The following is a 24,434-nucleotide window of genomic DNA, read 5'->3' on the forward strand; positions in this document are numbered from 1 at the left end:
GTGTCCACGATCTAACACTGCAACACCTGTGAACCAATGACTCCCAGGACTTAGTGTATAAGCATTCCAGCTGCCTTGCTTGTGGGGCAGAGGAACTCTGAGGCCTGTACTCTGCCCTATTTCCCAGGGTTTGTCGGAGGGATGAAGCTGTGGTCACCCAGGTGGCTGCTGGCTTGATAAGGGACGCGTCACCCAGGTGGCTGCTGGCTTGATAAGGGACGCTGTATTGGCTGTTTTCTCCCGTGTCTTCTTCCCTGCTTCCCTTTGACTCATGCTTCTCAAATAAACTACATGCCCATGACTGCTTCTGGGCAAACCCAAATGTCAGGTGTCTCTGATATCTGAGTGATGAGAAGTCGGTTTTGAAAAGGATTGGGTAAGAGTGGAAATAAAAGTGCTGCCTGGATCTCTTTCTTTCCTCCCTCCCTCCCTCCCTCCCTCCCTTTCCTTCTTTCTTTTTTCTTTTGGGTTGTGCCATTCTTCTGAGATGTGGAAAACTAAGGGAGAATAAGGAGGAATTGAAGATCACAGCGTAGCAGATAAGAGCTCAGAGTCTGGAGCCAGGCTCCTGGGTTCATTTTCCAGCTTTGTCACCATCTTCAAGAACGCAGGCAAGCGACTAAGCCCCACTATGCCTCAGTTTCTTCATCTGTAAGATGGAACTAGACAGTACAAATAAGTATTTGGTCCTGATGAGAACTGAATGAGTTAATACATGTAAAGCACCTAGAACAGCCCTGGTTGCAGTAAACACTCTGTCATCATCACCACCATCATCATCAACATTATTACTATTATTACAACTACTACTGTTACTGCTTTGGATATAAGATTGAGATGCCCATTGACATCCAATTGTATCTGGCCCAAGTGCTCCCAACTCTCCCGGGACAAAGTGGTGAGATAATAACAGACATGAAAAGGTCTTAGAAACTCTTTGTTTACCCTGCTGTCTTCCCCTCTGAGCTCCAGAGACCGTGACTAACTCGCCTTGGTCCCAGGGCTTGACTCCAGGCTGTTCAGAGCAGGGGCCCAGGGTGCCCATGGAGGGAATAAAGAATCAAAGGGACAGAGCCGCTCTTGCTGGCCACAGGTAAGGGAACATTAATGAGATTATTTCAGCAAGGGTCCTGGATCTAGTCAATTCAGGAGCTGCGTTCATTGCCCCCAAGACAGCTCCAGGGTTTTTAGAGTTTGTCTGCCTCAGAGTTGAAAGGTCTTTCTGAGAATGAAGTGCTGTGCAGGGGCTTTGCAGATCTGTGATAAGGCAGCTCTCAGAGCCTGCGGTAACCTGACCCGGCCCAGGGTTTGGCAGTGCTGTCTGGGTTTTCCTCACCAGTGAGTGAGGACAGAAAGCCAGCCCAGGTAGGCACGCCAGCTCCTGGCTCCTCTCAGACACGGGCCAAAGGTGGAGATAATGACCCTCTGCTGAAAGCAGCTTAATCCCCGGAAAAACCGAGTCCCCTGTCAGTGGGAGTATCAATAGTTATAACCTTTTGCAAAGGCAAACTGACAATATCCAGTGCCTTCCTGACCCATATTGGAGCCTGAGGCCAGAGGAAAATGTGCATCCCTGATAAATATGTTTTTATGTAATTGTTTTCATCGTTAATTTCTTTCCAGAAGTGGATTTTGAAAATATTAGTGATGAGTTTGCTTCCACTAAAGCCAGGAAAGTAAAATTGATACAAATTCAGTCTTGGATATAAATAAAATATTTAAACATAAAATAATGCTGTTTGTTTAATATGCCTAGTTTTCAATATTTTTTCCAACTATTTACTTCAGTATTCTGGAAAAAAGCCATCCCACTCCTGGGCATGTATCAGGAGAAAACTACAATTCGAAAAGATACAGGCAGCCCTATGTTCATAGCAGCATTATTAACAATAGCCAAGACATGCAAGAAACCTAAATGTCCATCGACAGATGAATGGATAAAGATGTGGTGCATATATACGATGGAATATTACTCAGCCACAAAAAAGAATGAAATAATGTCGTTTGCAGCAACACGTATGGACCTAGAGATTATCATACTAAGTCAGAAAAAGACAAATACCATACGACATCACCTATATATGGAATCTAAAATATGACACAAATGAACTTATCTATGAAACAGAAACAGACTCACAGACATAGAGAACCCACTTGTGGTTGCCAAGGGGGAGGGGTGGGGGAGGGATGGATTGGGAGTTTGGGATTAGCAGATGAAACTATTATATATAGAATGGATAACTAACAAGGTCCTACTGTATAGCACAAGGAACTATATTTAATATCCTGTGATAAACCATAATGGAAAAGAATATGAAAATAATGCATTTATATGTATAACAATCATTTTGCTGTACAGCAGAAATTAACACAACATATAAATCAACTATACTTCAGTAAAATAAATTTTTAAAATATTCTGGAAAAAAATGACCATTAAAGAATACATAAAATTCTATATACAGAGGCATACCTTTTCTTTGGCCACAGACTCCAATATAGTTCAGTATGGCACTGCCAGATCCTGTCTGTAAAATTGGTATTTTGTTCATCATGAACTGTTTTTAGCGTTAATTTGGAAATTTAGAACTACTGCATTAAAATATGATTTCTCTTGGTTACTGAGTTCTTTTTGGTGTCCTCTTAAATTTTGTGCCTGAGTTGAGTGGCTTGGTTGCCTCACCCTAGTCCCAGCCTGGGTAGAGCCTATTCCTGCAACACCACCTCCAGGACCTGAAACTACAGGAAATCTCACCACAGGGCACAAAGATGTGCATTCAGTGGTGTTTGCTGGAACACTGGGGAACCAGCCCCAAAGCCCCTCCCACAGGACTGCTTCAATCCGTGATGGTCCATCATAGGATGGCATATTCTACAGCTGATAAAAGAATATGATTGCTTTGACTTTTGTGGAACAGAAAAACATCTAAGAACTATTAAGAGAAAAACTTACAAAACAGTATCTACAATAAAGCTAATACTTCTATTTGCACTGTTTGAAATGTTTTGTGTGCATTAGCTTAATTAATGTCACAGCCTTCCTACAAGGTTATAGATGAAGAAACGGGCCCAGAGAAGTTAAGTAATTTTCCTAGGGACATACAGCAAGGGAACAACAGAGTCAGGTTTTTTGAATGCAGTCTGCCCCCAGAGTCCCAGATTTTAACCACTAAGTTAAATCAAATCTCATTTGATTTCAGAGTCTATGTACAGATAATGTAGAAAAAAATCATGGACCCAAACAGAAAACTGTTACTACCGGTTATTTCAGATAGAGGTGAAAGGATAGGATACTTTAGCTTTGAACCTTATATAGTTTGATAAAGTGTGAATTCTTAACAATAAATATGTGTTATATTTATAATAAGAAATAAGAAAAAATATTAAGTACTTATTGTGTCTTATGCTGGACACTTTCAATCCACTGTCTCATTTAATGCTTGCAACAGTCCTGTTATTATTCCATTCTACAGATGAGAAAACTGATGTTGGAAAAGGTGAAGTGATCTCACTAAGCTTGCAGAGCTCCAGAGTGATGGAGGCAGGATCCAGCCTTGGATCTCCAAAGCAGGATTACACTGAACATATTGCTTTGTGACCTGCGTTTCTTCTCTAGCATATTTTTTCACGGCTGCATGTCAGTGCTTTGCAGAAACCACAGCACATTTTCGAATCAATCCCCTATTGTTGGGCATTTAGGTTACCAACAGCGACTCACTCTTTGCAGCGAGGGGGGCTGGGGAGGCCACTCGGGCGGGGGGCGGAAGGCGTGGCGACGTGAAGGGACGAGGGCTTGGCTTCGTCCCACAGCTCAATGCCATTTTCTCGGTGGCCCCTTCCCCAGATTCCAAGCTTTGGGAGGAATCACCGTGCGAGGAGGGCCCTCACCCCCGCTTTCGTCCCGCCTCCCGGTCCCTGGAGGGTCCTCCCGTGCCTGTTGCCGCGGGCGGCACCATCTGCGCCGCGCAGGTGTGCCCGGACCCCTGCCCAACCTGGGGGCTGCGAACACTGGGCCGATTGTGGGCCCCCGCGAGCCCGGCGGGCAGCTGCGCCCGGGCTGCCATCTGTGTGCGCCGGGCCGCCGGGAGAGGCCGGGGGCGGCGCGCGGAGGGGCCGTCGGGACGCGCCCTCGCCGGGCCCCATTCAAGCGTTGCCAAGGCCTAATTGATGAGAAATGGTCCCGAGCAGGTGCGAACCTGTCTCCGGAGGCGGCGGGGCGGAGGGCCGGGGCCCGGGGAGGGGCGGCTGCTTAGTGGGAGCGCAGCTGTCGAGGGTCATTACCGTGGCGGTCTCCCCCGGGTATTCCAGCCTGGGGGCGGGGTGCGGGTGGAGAGAGAGCGCGCAGGGGGAAAGGTGGTGGGCTCGGGGGCGGGGAGGAGAACCGCAACTGCTTTGTCGCACCCAGAGTCTCCTTAGCTCTGTGACCTCGCTCACTGTAGGAGACTGAAGCCAGGTGGGACTAGCCTCGCACCCAACGACACCCAGCAAGTGGTAGCTCCCCAGGGACTCCTAGTCCAGTGCTGTCCACAAGGGACCCTCAGTGATGTTGAGTGACCCCCTCCACTTCCATTTTTATTGCTACACCAGGTATGTCCCGGACAGGCTGAAGCATGGTTTTGAAATTCCATCCTATTTTAAGTAGCTATTGACCACCCAGCACATGCAACCCCCATCCCAACCCCCATGCCCCACCCCCCAGCCAAATACCAATCAAGGTACAATCAAATTGGGCTTTTCCTAAGATGCTTATGGGACTGATTTGTACATTTATAGTTACTTAGGGCCCTGCAGACAGGGTGGCCAGTAATGTGGTCAAGGGTCCAATTGGGTGGTGAGCCTCTCCTCTATAGGAGGTGAGCCTCTGCTTCCCATCAGCTGCTTGCTCCTTGGTCCTTGGGACTCAGAGGAGAGCTCATTTAGATGTAATTTCTAAAGGCCCAACGCAAGGCCCTCCTTAGCAGTGCAACTGGCCTGGCCAATAAGGGGGTCCTCCTGGTCCCATCCCCCACCTCTCTGACACCTCCTCACTCAGCTGCCCCAAAGCCAGTTGATTGGAACCCACATTCTCAGCGTCAGACACTCTGCCAAGTTTTCACCTGCAGTAGCATCACCCTGCGGCAGCCAGAGAGATCTTCTCAAAATCAGAGCTTGTTTCTTGTGGCTGAAAGCCCTCCATTAATTTCCTATTGAACAAGAATACGATTTTGATCCCTACCATGGCCTACGGGCCCAAGTGGTCTTGCTCCAGGACACCTCTCTGCCCTCATTTCATACTCTGTTTCCCTCTATGTGCTGATCCTGCAGCGTTGGGGCAGCATTCCACAATAAAGTGCCTACTATGTGCCAGGCACTGCTCTAGGCTCTTGGGAGACAGCAATGAGCAAAACAAACACACACCCCATTTTCCCCTGTATTACCTGGCCCAAGTTACCTCCCTTTTCCATACCTCGGTTTTCTCAACTGTAAAATGGGATGATAATAAAAATTCCTTCCTTGCAGAGTTGCTGTGAGGATTCATTAACCTGGGCTTAGAGACCCCCTGGTACAAAGCTAGAGTTCCCTACCTGTGAGTTCTAATAAGTTGAGTGTGTATTAAGAAAAAAACAGAAGAGGCATGTCAAACCCCTTCATGGATATGAATTTTAAAAAATAAATCCATTTGAAGAAAAACTATTAAGTGAATAGTAAAACATTAAGTAAGTGGTTTGTGGACATGAAAATCTTCACAGAAGCTGAGCATATGATTGAAGTTTGGGCAACTCTGCTGTGTTGGAGAAAAACCTGTCTCCCGAGCGTTTGCTTTCAGAGGCTTCACCAGTGGGTGATGGATGGACGCGCTGAAATCAAGCCGAGCCTGAAGCAGGGTGCTGATGGTGGGGTTTCAGTCCTGAGCAGGTGGCCTTTTCTTTTCAGCGAAATCCCTGAGGCCTAGGCCTGTGCTCCTAAGGCCATGGCTGGTGAGGATATTGGTGAGGACTAGCCTGTAGTAAGTTGAGTAGCGACTCCCCCAAAAGATATGTCCAGATCCTAACCATGGTACCTATGAATGGGATCTTATTTGGGATAAAGGTCTTTGCAGGTGTCGTTACTGTAAAGAACTCAAGATGAGGTCATCCTGGATTAGGTTTGGCCCTAAATCCAAAGACAGGTGTCCTTATAAGAGGCAGAACAGAAGACACACAGAGACTCAGGGAAGGGCAGGTGAAGACAGAGGCAGAGATTGGAGGGATGCTGCCCAAAGCCAGTGCATGCTGGGAGCCACCGGAAGCTGGGAGAGGCAGGGAAGGACTCTCCCCTAGAGTCTTCGGACCAAGTGTGGACCTGCCAACCTTGATTTCAGATTTCTGGCTTCCAGGACTGTGGCTCAATAAATTTTTATTGTTTTAAGACACCAGGTTTGTGGCAACTTGTTACAGTGACCCTAGGAAACAAATACACGCCTCGTCACACACAAAAAGCCCCATTTGCTTTCTCTCTCTCTTTGGAACTCTGGCCTTGGCCAGGACTCTGTGGGGCTTAGAGAGGGGAAGCTCAGAACATGGACCCCCTTGGAGGCAGATTTCCAGTGAAGTTAATGAAGCTTACACTTCAGGGCCCGTCACTCACCTGGGCACCTTCTAAAACCCTGGGAAGAACCCTAACACCGTGTTCACGGAGCCACATTTTTGTGAAATCTGCAAAAGCATGCTATTTTAGCTACTACCCCTTAAGACCACCTTGTTGGGGCAGCATGCTAGTGATCTGACCAAAGGGAAGTTTGGTTGGGATTGCATTCAGTTGGCCCCATGAGATATTTTATGTGGCTCACAGATATCTTTGTGCTTGTTTAAGTCATTGCTTGTCCACCAGGTGTGAGAATGGCTTCCCAGAAAAATCCTCTCGCTCACGGTGGCCCCAGAGACATCGTCACAACACAAGGATGGATGGCATTGACAAACTGGTTGATGGGAGTCATCAGTTAGAGGGTATTTGAGGTTAGTCACTGTGCTTGGAAAACTTGAAATGCCTTGAAATGTTTTAACTCATGTAGGAAAGAAACTTGATAGTGTTTTCTCCAAATTTGACAACCATCCTACAAAGGTATGTGTCATGGGCTGAGTTATGTCCTCCGCAAATTCCTGTGTTAAAGTTCTAACCCCCAGTACCTCAGAATGTGACTGTATTTGGAGATAGGGTCTTTAAGGAGATAATTAAGTTAAAATGTAGTCATTAGGGTGGGTCCTAATCCAATATGACTGGTGTCCTCATAAGAGGTGGAGGTTAGGACACTGACAGGCACAGAGGAAAGACCATGTGCAGATACAAGGAGAAGACGGCCATCTGCAAGGCAAGAAGAGAGGCCTCAGAAGAAACCAGCCCTGCCGACACCTTGATCTCAGACTTCCAGCCTTCAGAGCTGCGAGAAAATTAATTTCTGTTGTTTAATCACCTAGTCTCTGCCACTTTGTTATGACAGCCCTAGAAAATTAACCCAGTATGTGACATTACCGATCACAGCTTACCAAGCCAAAAGAAACTTTTCTAAAAACTGTCCATTAATTTTTTTTTTTTTTCTGATCAACTTTTCTGGAGGAAAGGATGAGTTACCTTTCTCTTCTCTCTGTAGAAAGTGCTATTTATAAGACGAGATGATCAAGAGGTCTGTGGTCAAAAAGGGGAAATAGTGATCAACTTTTTCTCCTACATGAGCTAGAACATTTCAAGTTTTCTTGTGAAGTGATTAATCTTAATGGTTGCTGATTGATAATTCTCAAAGTGTGCCAGGAAGTTAATTAATAAAAATATCGATTTTTTTCCCCCTGGATTTTGTGGTTTGTGTCAGCTTTTTAAAAAGTAATTGTCATTTCTTTTTTTCTAAATATTTTTTTGTTCAAGATTTTGTATTAGTAGTTTTGTCTTCTCCTTAAAGAGGGCCCCTCAGATAGTACAAGTTTCAGGCCCAAGACTTTATCTGTCCCAACCCCTCCCCTCCCCATTCAGCCCCAGTGGGTCAATATGTTGGGGCCCCTCAGAGGGGCCCTTGTAGCCTTCAACTGCTCCAAGTCTCTCCCATTTGGGCCCTGCTTTCCCGGGAGGTGAGTGCTGAGTGCAGAAGGGAAAGATGTATAATGGATGAGATTCCAAGCATGGCTGGGCTAAAGAGGTCAATTAATTATTAAATATAGACCCGGTGGGGAGAAATTTCATTATGGGGTCATTTAATTAAGTGGCGGGCCAGAGGGACATTCCAAGATGGCATTTCAAAGGCTCTTATATTTTCTGAGTTTGGTTCTGGACCAAGTCTGAGTGTGTGAAGAAACAGGGACTGGCTCTTAAACCTGGAACGTTTGTGTGAATCTATCCTCCCCTACACACCCCCTCCCCTCATTTCCTCTCTTCCTTTCATCTGTCCTTCCTTTTTTTTCTTCCTCCTCCCTCCCTCCCTCCCAGCTTTTCCTTCCTTCACTAGTTTGATTGTATTTATTGAACATCTGCCGTGAGCCATTGTTCTAAACATCGGGGCTATGGTGGTGAAAAAACAGCTTCATTGTACTGGGGGAGACGAATAGTAACCAAGTAAAGGAATCAATAAACAGGAAGGCATCCCATAGGTGGGATGGCTGAGCCAAGCTGGAAAGCAGGGTGATGGGAGAGCATCTGGTTAGGCTTGTCAAGGAGGTCCCTCTGAGGAGTCACTATCTGAGCTGAGTCCTGAAGCATGACAAGGAAATGGTGAGGTGACGATTGGGCAGTAGAACACTTCAGGCATAAGGAACAGGAAGTGCAAAGGCCCTGAGGTAGGACAAGCTGGTGTGCTCCAGGAACAGCCAGGACGCTGGAGTAGCTGGAACAGAGTGTGTGTGGGAAAGCCAGGGAAGGTATGAGCTTCAAGAGTGGGCAGGGGCCTGATAGGTAATTGATGGACGAGGATTTTTTTTTTCAATAGGCACTGGGGTAAACTCTCTACGACTCACTGTCTTAGGGCACTTTTCAGCTGTATGTGATAGAAATCCAGCTCAAGTTATCTTATTAGAAACAGGAGACTTTACTGGATCATCTATCTGAAAAAAAAAAAAAAACGGGAAAGTGGGTTTCAGGCATGGCTGAATCCAGTAGCCCAGAAGATGATGATATAATGAATTTTTGATTCTTTGTCTCTCTGTCAGCTGTTTCTCTTTTCAAGCAGGCTTTCCCCATGTCATGGCAAAGGTGGCTTCCAGCAGTTCCACGTTTTAATCCCCAAACTTAGAAACCTCAGAAGAAACAGAGCACCGCTTCCTAAAAATTTCCGTCTAATATCCTGGGTTAAAATTTTATGAAATGGCGTGGGCCAATTGGCCGTTGCTCAACCAATCATTGTGGCCAGGAGTGTAGAATACTCAGATTGGCCAGGACTTGGATCAGGAGAGAGATGCATCCTCATAGACTAGAAGCAGAGGAGGGATGGATTTCCCAGATGATAACTGGGGTTCTAGAGCCAGAAGAAGGAATGGATTCTGGGCAGACATAACCAACAGTGGTCCACTACATTTCTTAGTCAGTCGCTTTTTCTTTGCCGGCAAAAGTCTGTTGCTTTGAAATCCATCAGGAGGAATTATCCCATCTTGACAATGGGCATGCATGAGCTATGAGCATTGACATAAATCCTGATCACATGGGATTAGCAGGCACGAGTTTTGCGTCAGAAAAGCAGCGTGGAAAAACTAGGAAGCACGCCGGCCCTGGGGCCCAACAAAATGGAATTCAAGGTGAAGAGCTTTGAAGAGGACAAAGGGGGAAATTGCATGTGAACAAGAGGGAAAAACCCACCAAAAAAGAACCTTGAATTTTGGTGTACCTAACAGTGGAAACTCAAAATGTAAAAGGTAATAAAAAATGGGTAAAGCAAAAATGTTCTGGCGGGAGGGTAGTCTGATACAGCCTTTCTAAAGAGCTGACAGGGGCTGCCGAGTCCAGTTGAGTATATGCAAAAATATAGGACCCAGGCGTTCTTCTCCCAGGTATCAATCCAAGACAGATTCTCACGAAGGTCATTAAAGGACATCATTCCAGCATTAGTGGTGGTGGTGAGGAGAGATTACCTGGGCGTTCATTACCGGGGAAGTAGATGGATAAAAGGTGGAGGTGCTCTTGCAGTTCTGAGCAATGGACGAGGCATGTGCACCACACCGTGAATGGATTCTAAGAAGCTAGTCCTAGTGTGCAGTGCGAGAATTAAGAGGTACACAGCACTGGCCACTTACAGAAGGTAAAATCATATAAGTACCAAAATACTACAATTAGTAGATGAGCACATGCAGACCAAAGGGACGTCGTGAACTTTAACCAGAAGTGGATTAAAGTGGCATTTTAGAAAATGAGTGTCAAATAGCTGGATTTTTGTCAATGCCAGTTTTCTTGCATCATGATTATTGGAAAATTCAAAAAGAGAGAGCTCCGAAGCTTCCAGTGTATGGCGGGTCTCTTCCGTCTTGTCTATTCAGTGATGCGTCATGTGTTGGGGAAGGACAGGCAACCTGGCAGAGGATGCTTCTCATGTGCTACTTTTCCAAGCAAGTTCTAGAAGCTGGTGTTTCCATGCACCCTGGCCTTGTCTCAAGTCAGACCATCCCTGAAGTCCACCTGGATACCCCAAGAAGGACGTTCGTCAGTTCTGCCAGTCTGGAGAGTGTGGGCTCTGTCCAGGCTTCCGTGGGTCCAGTGGGGCTTTGTTTCCAGTCCTGTACTTTCTAAATTACAAAACCAATACATATTCCTTATGAAAAACAAGCGAACACCCTTATCTTACCTCGGGCGGGTAGTGACTATTGATGGCTTAGTGGTCACTTCCAAAATAATTCTCTGGGTAATTTTAGTTTTTATAACTAAGGCGATCATACCCTGTGTGTCTGCAGGATCCTGCAGGAAACAGATCACATTCAGTTTGGGTCATAGAGGGGAGCGCAATGAATGAGATATTTACAAAGGTGTGGGGGGCAGGGAAAGCCATGTAGAACGATGCTGTGCACCTGGGGTACCAGCCGTGGGGAGCCTTTACCTCTCCAGGCCAGAAAGGATGCAGGGAGGGAGGAGCCACCAGAACCATGATGTGATGTGTGGAGAGAGACTGTAATGCCTGGCAGGGAGCAAAAGGGGATAAAGACCCTGCCCTCACTCTGCTTCTGTGCTCTCATCTCCTGCTGGGGCTTCCCTCTGGTTGAACCCAGAGGAAGCCAGGGGAGAGGGGAGCCCCCGGATTCACCCCCAAGGGTCATCCTCCATGGGTAGCACGTGAGAAGCATCCTGCAGGGGCAACAAAGGAGGCCCACGTGACCTGCCTCCACAGACCTCCTCCTTCTGTCAGCTTGCATGGGAGGGGGCCATGGGCTCTGCAATTTCTCAGCAAGACCCCCTCCTCCCCTCCCCTACACACCCACTGCTCACCTTTATCTGCCTCGAGACCATCAAAACTAATCTTTGACTCCCATCTCCATCAGTTACCCCAGGAAGCCCAGACCCTGATCACCCTCTCTTCCCAGGACCCTTATCCCCACGTGACTTTGTAGACAAGGCAGATCCCTGACCCCTTCCTGTTTTATTTTTCCTCATAGCACTTGTCCCCATCTGCCGTATTCTTTCTTTGACTTAGTTTTTTGTTTGTCTTCCTCAACTTGTGCACATATTTTTGTCCTCTTTGCTCCCCATTATATCCCAAATATTTAGCACAGTGCCTGACAAGTGCCTCAAGAAATAGCAAAGCGTCCAAGCACTTCTGTGTCTTTTAAATTGGCGCAGAGTATTTCGTCATACTGGGAGAACTATGGTACACATAGCCATTCCCTTAAAAAGCAGTTTTTAGGTAAGTTCCAGTTTTTCCCCAGGACTGACAATACAACAGGAAACACCCCTCCCATTGCAGTTTGCCTCACACTTGTGTGACAATTTCGGAAGCATAGCATCAGAGAGGTTGCGCTTTGGGGCAGATGCTGTGCAGTTTTGAGTTCACAAAGAAAAAGAACTGGGCTTTTCTTGGTGCTTAGTACTGTTTTGAGGCAGAGACAGAATTCTCCGTCCACTGAGTATCCAGCGTTTACTCAGGGGAGGACAGAGCTGTATCTAGTCCAGGCTTTGTCCTTGATGAGCTTGGAGTCTAGTTGAGAGTGTAGGGCATTCCCAGGCCATTATCTTCCCTTCTGAGCAGGCTCCCAGACAGCCAGGACTGGGGGGATTCAGAGAGGGCAGGAGTTCTGGGCGCTGGGGACATCGGGAGAACTCTCTGGTGAAAGGGCCACTAATGGGCTTCGTTAATCAATTCAACAATAATTTACTGAGCATCTACTATGTGCCAGGTACCATTCTAAGCACTTGGGAAAACAGTGTCAAAAGAGTTAGAAATGGCTTTTGTTCTCACAGAAGGGACAGTCTACTGAAGGGAGGGAAGTAGTCACCAAGTAAAGAAATCAACAGAGGGGAAGTTATGAAGGAAATAGAATGGGATGATGTCATGGTAACTGATGGAGTAGGCTGGCTGTGTAGACTGGGATGCTCAGGAAGTCTTTCAGGATGTGGCATTGGAGCAAAGATATGAATGACATGGAGTGAGCCATGGCAAGAAAAGTCTGAGGACAGAGCATTCCTGGGTGAGGAAGGACATCCTCTATGGTTGTGAGGTAGGACTCGGTTTGCAGTGATTAGGGAGCAGACCAGAGCTCACGTGGCTGGAGCAGAGGCCCCCAGGGAACCAATCATGCAGGGCTTGCAAGTCATTGCCAGGAAGTTGGGTTTTATTCTAAATGCAATAATTAGTCATTGGTGGATTTGAGGAAAGGTAGGGAGCTGACCTGATTTCTTTTTAAAAAGATCTTTCTGGCTGCTGTACGGAGACTGGCTTAAAATGGGGGGCAAGAATAGAAGCAAGAAGACCAATGAGGTGGCAACTGCAGTAATTTAGAGATGATGGTGGTTTGGACCAGAGTGATGGCTATGGAGGTGCTGGGAATTGGATGGGTTTGGGAAATAAGCTTTATTAAGAGCCAATAGGGTTTACTGAAGGATGAGAGAAGGAAAGGATAAACTTGCGATTGGGGGACTCAGAATGGGTTGGATGTTGGGGCCATCCACAGATTTGGGGGTGTAGGCAAAAGAGGGTGAAACCAAGAAATCAGCTTGCTTTGCCTCTGCCCCGAGTTGAGAAGCGCTGTCTACAGCTTCCCAAATCTTTTCCTACATGAGCATCTTCACCCAGACTTATCTTCCAACAAAGCCTTGAGAGGTTGAGTCTGGACAGAGAGCTCCCCTGAGCCTCTTTTTGGATTTTGAAGATGGTTCACCAAGTTGCTTCTGGGGATGAAACTGACAAGGTCAGGTGCACAAATGCTGTAAATAATAGAAGAGACACATTCGGAATGACAGGCATAACCAAACCAGAAAATCCTCATTTCTAACAAGATACATTAAGTATCTGTTTTTCGTCTCCACCCCCAAAGATGTGCACAGCTGTCTGGCATTTGTGCATGGGCTCAGGCTGCTTAACTCCCACTTTCCTGAGGTCAGGCCTCTTTGGTGAACTTGGATGTTTGTGCCACTGCTGCCAGCAGCTTAGATCTGTCCAGCCAGTAAGAGACTTCTGGCGGGAAGAAGGGGAGTTTCATTGAGGCGACATTGGAAGAGGTGTCTGAGTGATCTGGGTTCAAAGGCGAACCTAGGATCCGATGCGATCTGATGGGGGACAGTAAGCTTCCTTTCTCCAGCAAGCAGAGGAAGTGGGGTGAAGTTGGCAGAGGTGGAGTTCTGGGTGGGCAATAACTGGAAGAAGAGCAAGGCATTTTTTACTTGTTTGTCGGTAGGAACAATAAGAAGTCAAAAATGAAATTATTTTCAGTGATGGATACTTCTGATTGACTTGACTATCCAACAGCCATTCCCCCTTCTTTTTTACTCATATACCCTGATTCTTTTTCCCAGGCACAGGGTCCAGTCCCAGAAGGTGAGTCAATTGATCCAAGCCAATCACAGCAACTCAGTCTTCCTTGGACAGTTGGACTAGGTGTGGACATGTGACCCAGGGTGTGTCACTGGCTATATAATGAAAGATTTTCCAGAGAGAGAGAGAGAGAGAGAGAAGAGAGATTTGTTTCTCTTTGGAATGATGAGTGTGATGCTCGGAGCCATGGCAATCATATTATAACCAGGAGGGGAAACCCTGGAGAATCACAGAGGCACAGATTCAAAGTGCTGCCATTGTTGAACTGTTGAACAAACTCTGAAACCATTTAGACTCTGAAACTTCCATTTAGACCAGAGTTTCTCAACCTCAGTGCTCAATACCCATTTTGCAGCAGATAATTCTTTGTTGTGGAGAGCTGTCCTGTGCCTTAGAGAATGTTTAGCAGCATTCCTGGTCTCCATCAACTAGATGCCAGTAGCACCCACATCTCTATCGTGACAATAAAAAAAAGTCTGATTGAGCATGACTGCTCCTGAAATCTTGTTAAAATTATATGTCTTGAGTACTTAAGCCATTGCTGATTGGGAATTTTGGTTCTTGCAGCCTAGACTGCAAATCAGACACAGTCCTTGTTTTCATGTAGCACACATTCTAGTAGTGGAGACAGAATCATTCATTCATTCATGTTTTTGTTCATGTGTTTATTTATTTAGACAGATATTAACTGAGCACCAACTATGCTCCATGCACTGTTCTAGGGGCGGGGATATTGCAGGGAACAGAGCCACGTTTGAGCTCTCAAGAATCTGACGTTCCAGTGAGGCAGATGATAAACAGAGCATGAACAATTGGGCAAGTGGTGATATCAGCGATGAAGAAACAAAGTGGGGTGGAGACGTGGAAGGCGCCATGGAGGCGATGCTGCTTCATGTTCGTACTGACAGTCAGATGGATCCAATGAAGTAATTCTCAAACAAATCATTCGTCTCTCTCAGAGGCTTCATAATGCTAGAAAAACTTTATCCTGCCCAGGAAAACTTCGCCACGTGGACCCCAAAAAGCCCCACTGTCAAGATTTGTTTGGGAGATGCAAAGGCAAACGCTTATCTTGTGACAGCACTTTCAGTTTCAAATATATCATTTAAATGAATGTGAAAAAAACAAAACACTGGTCCTGCTGAGCGTGTGCTAGTCAGAAGACAAGTGAGCTTTATTCCATGCCCCTCCTCCTCTCTGCCGCTCCCTTAAAATACTTCATGAGGGGCTTCCCTGGTGGCGCAGTGGTTGAGGGTCCGCCTGCCGATGCAGGGGACACGGGTTAGTGCCCCGGTCCGGGAAGATCCCACATGCTGCGGAGCGGCTGGGCCCGTGAGCCATGGCCGCTGAGCCTGCGCGTCCGGAGCCTGTGCTCCTCAACAGGAGAGGCCACAACAGTGGGAGGCCCGCGTACCACACACACACACACAAACCTTCATGAAAGGCTGTATTTGACAAAGCTGTTCAATAAAAGCATTACAAAACAAAACAAACAAACAAAACAAAAAACTTTTTCCCTCTGCCTAAAATGCTGTCCCTTCAAGCTATTGCATAGGGTTCAGCTTCAGTGTGACCTATTCAGGGAGATCCCTGCATCTCGCCCCCGCCCCCGCCCCATCCCAGGTCTCCACTTTACACTCAGAGACCCTTAGTCTCCTTAGAGCCTGTGCCACAGTTGAAATTAAACAGTGAAGTTTGGGATGATCTGTTTCTTTCTCAGTTCCCTTCCCAGACTACCAGCTCCATCAGGCCAAGAACTGTGTCTGTTTATATCATCACTCTATCGCCAAGGTTTTATATATTGTAGGTATTCAGGCTTATGAAATTAATGAATGACTACATTTTTCTATTCATTCATTTACTCACCTAGCAGACACTATCAGCCCCCCCACCTTCCACCTGTGTCCATTTGGTCTTTATTCAGTGCACCCCAGAATGACTTTCCAGGTGCCAACACCTGCATTCTTTGCCTGAGGGCTTTCACGAGCCACTATGATGAGTTCTGCCCTGCAGGTGGTAGGTAGGAGGTACCAAGGAATTAACGCCCCCTCCTCTCCTGGGAGCAACCCTCAACTAATGACTGATTGGAGTTTGGGAATGACTCCCGCTTGCTCACTCCCTGGGGGAGGGTAACTAAGGTGTGCGTTCTCCATGGTTACCCCAAGCATCCTAATGGGATTAAGCTCCAATTGCCCACTGTGGAAACCTGCTTGATACCACCCGCCACGGGGTCTGTCTTCCTTCCCGTGTCACCTCCCCACTCCCTTAGTGGTGTTTCCCATTCTTCCCAAATACTCTTCTCGCACTTGAATCCCTGTCTCAGTGTCTGCTTCTGTGGAGACCCAACCAAAGACACTCAGAGATTCCAAGCACCAACTTGGGGCCAGAGCTGGCTCTGGTCTCCAGGAACAGAATGACCGGGTTCTGTCAAAATGACCGTTTCCTCTGATCGGAATGGACCACAGACCATGAACAAGCACATCAGTAGATCATCAGGTAATGCTGATGCCACGAAGGGTTAAACAGAGCCATGATTTAGAAAGTGTCTGGAGGGGGAAGGCTGTCTTAGACCCGGTGGTCAAGCAAGGTTTTTCCGAGATGACATCTGGGGTAGAGCTGGAGAATGAGGAGAAGCCAGCCACGGGAAGCTCTGAAGGAGAGGTGTTCTGGGCACAGAACACAACTAATGCAAAGGCTGGGGTTGGCATGGGAAGGGGAGAAGGGAAAGATGGGCACGTTGGAGGAGCAGAAAGGAGTGAGTGTGATGGGGCCCACGATCAAGCAAAAGAGGTAAGAAATTAGGTCAGTGAGGTTGCAGTGGCCAAAATGAATGCACGAATGAATGAATGAATGAGCGGATGACCTAGAGCTAGAGAAATTGGAGAGGAGGCCGTCTGGGGCAGATCTATCCAGCCCCTGAAGGGAGAGGGGAAGTCCCCTGTCTAGGACGGTGGCAGGAACCGTCAGAAATGTTGCAGCTGGACCAGAAATGCTGCTTATTACTTTAATAACCACTTGGAGGTCGGGAGGCGAAGGAAGGGAGCCAGACAAGGTAAGGAGGGAGGGAGGGGGCGTGCAACTGCAGGGCCTCGGAATCTGACAGCATCTGTCACCAGGAAATCACATGTAATTACCCCAAGGGATAAAAATCCGGTTGGGGAAGCACTTAGGGCCGAGCAGAGGGGTGAGTGGGACGGACGTCTGGCCTGTCATGGTCCGCTTCCTTGTAGGCGGGGGAGAGAGGCCGCTCCCCTGGGAGGGAGACTCCCTGGAGGCTCCTGCAGCCCTGTGTGCTGGGGGCTCGCCACTCCCAGAGGCAGGGGGTGGATCTCAGGAAGTGCCGCTTGTTGAATGAAGCTGTTGTGGATTTGTGGGGAAGCCAGCTCACTCCCACCACTGAACGCCCACTACTGGAGCCCCGCCTTTGGACTTGAACTCGCTACAGAGTCCGGATGAATACACAACCCGTGATACCCAGAAGAGCTAAGCACATTGGCACCTGCTAAAACCTTCATCCAGATGCTTGGTCAGTTGCCAGTGGAACCCATGAGGGGAGGAGCCCCGGGACAGGTATATCTTGATATGTCAAAGGTAGGTAACTAGTGGCGCCACAAACTTGTTGTAAGAGGAAGAATGTGATTCAAACGGACTTAAACAAATAAGGAATGTATTGGTACTTGGAGGGGTTTTATTATTGTGGTAAAGTACACATAACATAAATTTAACCTTTTTAATGATTTTTAAAGTGTACAATTCAGTGGCTTTCAGTACCCTTTCACAGGGTTGTGCAACCATCACTATTTATTTCCAGAACCTTTTTATCATTCCAAAGGAGAAACTCTGTACCCCTTCAACAATAGCTTCCCATTTCCCCCAAGAATGTATTGAGTTTTATAACTAAAAAACCCGGGGAGGGGGTGCTGGCTTCAGGCACAGCAAGTGCCCAAATGACTTCAGTCTCCATGCTGCCTCCCCTGGGTTGATTCCGAGATGGAATTTCCCTTTGGGAAGTCAAGCTCAAGTCTGACACCCTCACGATGCCAAGTCCCGAGACAGAGAGAAACAAATTCCTCTGACAGTTGCTCAGGCAAAAGCCGTAGGATTCACTTGTATTGGCCTGTCTAGCTTGGCTGAGGCCATGTTGCTATGAATTGCATATTTGTGCCTTGCTTAAATTTATATGTTAAAGCCCTGGTCTCCAATGTGATGTTATTAGGAGGTGGGGCCTTTGGGGAGGTAATTAGGTCATGAGGGTGGAGCCCTCATGGATGGGATTAGTGCTCTTATAAGAACAGACACGAGAGAGCTTGCTTCCTCTCTTACTGCTCTCTGCCACGTGAGGATATGATGAGAAGACAGCTGTCAGCAAACTAGGAAGAGGGCTCTTACTAGACACTGGATCTGTTGGCACCTTGATCTTGGACTTCCCTACTTCCACAGCTGTGACAAATAAATGCTTGTTGTTTCAGCCACCCTGTCTATGGTGTCTTGTTATAGCAGCCCGAGCAGACTAAGACACATGTGATCGCCCTGAACCAATCACTGTGGCCAGGAGCACTGATTACTTGGTTGGCTTGTGGACTTCCAGTGGGGGAGAAGGTGTCTTCCCGGAGGAAAATCAGGGTTATGTTATTCGGGGAAAGCACGCTGGTCGGCAAAAATCATAGATGCTCACTACACCCTGTGCATCGAGCCATCCTTCTGGCCTGAGCAGATGACTCAAGCCAGGGCAGTGAGTGCCATCCCGGGATTCTTGCTGCATGAATATGAACTCGGGTTGCTAAGCTAACTGAAAGCCCAAGACCACTCGAGGCCACCAGACCAAGAGGGCCACCTGGGTCTGAAGCCAACGCAAAGGAAAACAAAGCTGAGGGACGGAGAGGGGCTGTTCCTGACAACACAAGTAAGTCCCTGGGCCCAGCCAAGCTTAAAGCCAGTTCTGGTTCTGGATGTTATAGTTACGTGAGCCAACAAATCTGCTTTTTTGGCTTAAGCCAGTTTGAAGTCTTATATTTTTGTCACTTGTTATCCAAAGACGATTAATGCTAGTTCATGACCACAAATCATTTAAGAAGCATGAAGTTAGATGATTGTTAAACTCCCCTCCAGCCAAACCTTCTAAAAAACTTCCTTTCCAAAATTTGACAACAAAGAATTTTACGCGATCTGGGATAGCTTGTCAAGCCAGTGAAATTTTCCTATAGTCACCAACTCACTGTTCACCTTTGGCTGCCCCTCTTCTCCCTCTTCCTGGTCTGTCCTTCTGCCCCACCCTAGGGAGGGAGGATTGGGAGTGCTGGGGGATGACAGTGGTGGTCACAGCTGGAGACTGTGATAAGGTGACATTTGACCAAAGCCAGGAAAAGGTGAGGGAGGGAGCCATGTGGGATTCTGGAGGACGAGTATTCCAGGGAGAAAAAACAGCAAGTGCAAAGGTCCTGAGGCAAGCATGAGCCCGCTGTGTTCAAGAAGCCTGGTGTGGATGGAGGAGAGAGAATGAGCGGGTAGAGTGGTACAAGGTGAGTTCAGAGAGAAAATGAGGGAGAGGGCAGACTGTGTGGGAAGCTGGATATTATTTTTAATATTAACATGATGTTCAGGGTTCTGTTTTTGGTCTCACCAATTTTTTTCTATCTTTATTGGAATATAATTGACATATAACATTGTGTAAGTTTAAGGTGTACAGTCTGATGATCTGATCACGTATATGTTGTGACATGCTTACCAAAATAAGGTTAATTAACACATCTTTCATCCTACGTAATTCCCATTTTGTTGTTGTTTTATGGTGAGAACGTTCAAGCTCTACTCTCTTAGCAGCTTTCAAGGATGCAATACACTGGTGTTGACCCCAGTCCCCATGTTGTAACCTTCACACACATTCTCCATCACACACTCACACACTCAAACTCCCACAGGCCCACATACACCCTTCAGACCTGCACCCACATTGACCTATGGACACTTAAGCACACACACTCCCACATGCACACGTACATCCTTTGCCTGGACACACGTACTCCAACACACTCATCCACATTCTGACACGCACTCGTGCACACAAGCACGCACACCCAATCGCAAACATGCATGTGCACTCACGTGTGCTCATTTCTACTCACATCTACATGCTCACCAGCAACAGCCTACCCACGCACGTCTCCACTCACACACAGCCCTGATCCCCCTCACGCCCGCCTGACGCTCCCGTACACATCTCCCTGCTGACCGCTCACACAGTCACTCACAGGCATCCCGCACAGATGCAAACACACCAGCGGCCTCATTCTCATCCCCTCGCCACCATCTCCCCCAACCCCTCATTTTTCGCTCATTGGGATTCATCAATCATGGGGTCAAGACAGACATTTGAAAATCATCCCGCTGTTACATTATTTCAGGGAAAGCTGGGGGCGGGGGACGTTTATTAAATTTGGAAGAGTTGCTTCTCTGGGGAAACTCTGAAAAAGAAAGGAAGAAAAGAACCCTCGACTGATGATGGAAAGGCGAGCTCAGAGCGGGGGATTACGGGGATCAGACCAGATCATCTCAGTGCTTTCATTAACCCCAGAGTTTATTTTTTCCCTCTCCTTCTTGACAAGTTCACGGGAGACTGACAGCCACAGCCGACGGCTGCCAACCCGGCCTCTCGAAGCAGAGTCCCTGGTGAAGCCCCCTGGGGGTTGTGGCTGGGGGAGACCTGGGTTCTTGTCAGCTCTGCCAGTGTAGCGGTTGAACAGTGTTCCTCCACATTTGTGTCCACCCGGACCCTCAGAATGTGGTCCAATTTAGAAATAGAGTCTTTACGGATGTGATTATTTAAGGGTCTCGAGATAAACTCACCCTGGAGCCACGTGAAGACAGAGGCAGAGCTTGGAGGGATGCAGCTACAAGCCAGGGAATGCTGGGGCCCCCAGAAGCTGAAGAGGCAAGGAGGATCCTCCCCGAGAGCCTTCGGAGAGAGCACAGCCCCTGCCGACACTGTGATTTCATATTCTGGCCTCCAGAACCGTGAGAGAATAAATTTCTTTGTTTTACGCCACCAAGTCTCTGACTTGTTCCAGCAGCTGAAGGACACTGTATAGACTTTAATTGATCTCATGGCTTGATCAGGTCCCTCGCTCTGCTGGTCCTCAATTAGCTCATCTGTAAAGTGGGATGCCCTTGAACTTGATCTATTCAACAAATGTGCGTTGGGCATCTCTTATGTGCCCAGCATTGGATATATTGCAGGAAGCCAAATAGACAGGAACCCCTGCCCCCATGAAGCTGACATCCCAGAGGGTGGGAGGAAGGTAACATATGTGATAATAAGTAAAATACTGTGTATGTCAGGACGTGCAAAATCCTCTGGGAAAACATAAAGTGAGGAAGGGGAGCAGAAGCGCTGGTGAAAGATGGGGGTCTGTATTGTCAAGAAAGGCCTTACCGGGGCTTCCCCAGTGGCGCAGTGGTTGAGAGTCCGCCTGCCGATGCAGGGGACGCGGGATCGTGCCCCGGTCCGGGAAGATCCCACATGCCACGGAGCGGCTGGTCCTGTGAGCCATGGCTGCTGAGCCTGCGCGTCCGGAGCCTGTGCTCCTCAATGGGAGAGGCCACAACAGTGAGAGGCTCGCGTACCGCAAAAAAAAAAAAAAAAAAGAAAGGCCTTACTGATAAACTGTGTTCCAGATGGAAGGCATAGTAAATGCAAAGGCCCTGGGGCAGGAGCAAGCCCTCTGTGCTCAAGAAACAGTAGTGAGGGTAGAACAGAGTGAAAGCAAGGGAAAGTGGCTAAATGCTTTCTAAGTCCCCTTCCAGGGCTAGGTTTCTAGAAGCCTTTGTTTCCACCTGGCTGATACAGCCCAACCTGGAATGTGTATGTCATGGGAAATTCACACAAATTACAGGGAATTTGTAAGTTTGGCTTCTCTCAGGGAGGTAGGACTGGCGAGAGTGCACAGGGCTCTTTCTTGTAGCCCGCGCAAAACTTGATTCCACCATCTGGGCAGTAATAAGGGAGGAGGGCAGAAGGTCAGCCTAAAAGGTGACCTCTATGGCTGGACCAGACCTCAGGCTGGATCATGCAGTGAGAGGGGATCCTCTATTGCTCTTTGTCCCCAAAGGTAATTCTCCTCTCTGGCTTCTTTTCCTTCCGAGTCACATTTAAGGATGGAAAGTACTTAATTCTCCTGGACCCCAGAGCACACTGAGAATCCCTTGTATAAAGACAAGGATGCTGGCTTTGGCCTCAAGCGGGCCTGGGGCCAAATCCCCAACCAGGATGGCTGTGGTTTAGTGTTCAGATCCCCTACTTGCTGGGTACATGACCCTGGGTATTTAACCTCTCTGTACCTCAGTTTCCTTTTCTGCTAATGGGGTAGTGATGGTTGCAGCCTCCTGTCCAGGGTTGCTGTGAGGCTTAACTAGGGCTCCGTGTTGTTAAGCTGAATGACTATTCCTGCCTTTGTTGTTGTTGAGCCCTCTCTAGTGGTCATCCTCGGGCAGTGAGAGGATGTGAGGAAGGACAACCAGAGCGCATGAGACATGCTCCCAGCTCTCAGGCCCTTTGTATCAGACATGCGGCATCACAGAGAGACGGTCACCTGCTCCTGACTCTAGGGACGTAGGGTGGGGGAGGGCAGGCATTGGGGCAGTCCAGGAGCGGCGTTGGGGGCGGTCAACTCTCCCAAGGTGCGAGTCTGATCTGATGGGTTATTTAAATATTTTTACATCAAGAAAGTATTAGCTAATGACCTATGCTAAGGAGCTCATCAACAACATGTGGACAAACTTCTCTGTTGAAGATTATACTCAGTTTGAAGATGCCGACTTGCCAGCACTTGAAAAAAAAAAAGAAGCCAAAAGAATGGGTGCCAAAGATTACAGTACCTGAGCCTTTTCAAATGATGATTAGAGAGCAGAAGAAAAGAGAACATGAAATCTAAATCAGATATTGAAATGGCACGCAAACTGCTCAAAAAACAAGAAGAATCAGAGTGTAAGAAAAACTTCCGAGCCAACCCAGTTCCTGCTTTCGTGTTTCTCCCCCTTTATCATGATATAGTCAAGCAAAATGAAGAACGGAGGAGGTGTACGAAGGAGAAAAACGAAGAAGCTCTTTTGGCCTCGCAAAAGCTGTTTAAGTTTATTGCAAGGGAGGAACAGAAGCGAGCAATTTGGGAAAAGCAGCTGAAAGACTTTTTTAAGTCTAAAAAGAAAACAAACCGATTTAAAGCCAGACCTATACCTCGATCTACTTATGGTTCAACTATCAATGGCAAGTTAACAGAAGAAGAGCTCTGTAGAAACGTTAGGACGCAGCAGAGAACCCAAGACTTTTTACAGAATTCATCCCCTCTGCCTTGTAGTCCAGCTCGCAGAAGTTATGCTACAAGGAAGCCCAAGTGTCCTGAACAGGCTGAAACGTCCAAGTGTAAACACAACGTTAGGTGCCAGGCTGCTGATTCTGAAGACCGTCCTGAGAGATATCAGAAACATCATTCAGAACAGAAGCGTCCAAAACCCCTGACAGTCTGTGAACCATCTGACCTTCATGCAGTCTCACGTGCATCCACTAAAAGAGAGAAAATCTTGTCAGATATTGAAGCAGGTGAAGAAAATTTAAAAGAAACATGTTGGCCTTATCTGTCTCCAAGGTGCAGGTCACCTGTAAGAGGTACAATTGCAAAGTCTGTGCCTTGTAGCTTCAACCCTCCCATGCCTATGGTGTCCTCCAGGGGAAGAGAACAAGCCACAAGAAAGAGTGAAAAGGAAAGGATGAGAGACTACCGACGAGAACTAGAAGAAAGAAAAGAAAAATTAAAAAACAGGCCGCTGCCGTTTGAAAGAGTTGCTCAGAAAAATGCAAGAATGACAGCAGAAAAGCATTATTCTAACACCTTAAAAGCACTAGGAATATCTGATGAGTTTGTTTCAGAGAAAGGCCAAAGTGGAAAAATATTTGAGTACTTCAGCCATCAGAAGATGAAAAGTTTCACTGAAGATAAAGAAAGCTTTAATGAAGAAGAAAAAATAGAAGAGAGAGAGAATGGGGAAGAAAATTATCTTACTGATACCAACAGCCAAGATTCTTACAAGGAAACAGGTGAAGCTGATGAAGAGAGTGGAGAAGAGAATTGTGTTGACGAATAAAACTGAATCAGTCAGCAGGGTCTCCTCTCTGTGCCCCTGCTGTTGTTGGCAGCATCGGGGGTCAGGAGCTGCGCTTGCGCTGTTAAGGACATCTATAGGAATCCGTCTGATATGTGCAGGTCTCTTGAGCAAAGTCCTCATGTAGCCTGAAAAGGCCGAATCCAGCTGATGGGTGATTTGGTCAGTTGGAGTCAGGCTTTGTCTATTCAGTTTTTAAAATCACTACCTATGGTCTGTTTGCAACTTTGATCTTCTATTTTTTTTTTTTTTTTGCAGTATGTGGGCCTCTCACTATTGTGGCCTCTCCCGTTGCGGAGCACAGGCTCCGGACACACAGGCTCAGCAGCCATGGCTCACG

The 24,434-nt window shown here is 47.3% G+C and overlaps 1 protein-coding gene across 1 annotated transcript; it reads left to right on the plus strand.

Annotated features, from left to right (window-relative positions):
* Positions 1–22,673: 22,673 nt before the first annotated feature.
* LOC101282328 (protein FAM161A-like) lies at positions 22,674–24,215 on the plus strand. The gene is given in 3 exon segments (XM_033433908.2): positions 22,674–22,771; positions 22,773–22,856; positions 22,858–24,215. Coding segments are annotated over 3 exon segments (1,401 nt in total). The 3' UTR covers positions 24,077–24,215.
* Positions 24,216–24,434: the final 219 nt, after the last annotated feature.

This window comes from Orcinus orca, chromosome 16 (genome assembly GCF_937001465.1).
Source record: "Orcinus orca chromosome 16, mOrcOrc1.1, whole genome shotgun sequence".
Lineage (NCBI taxonomy): Eukaryota > Metazoa > Chordata > Mammalia > Artiodactyla > Delphinidae > Orcinus > Orcinus orca.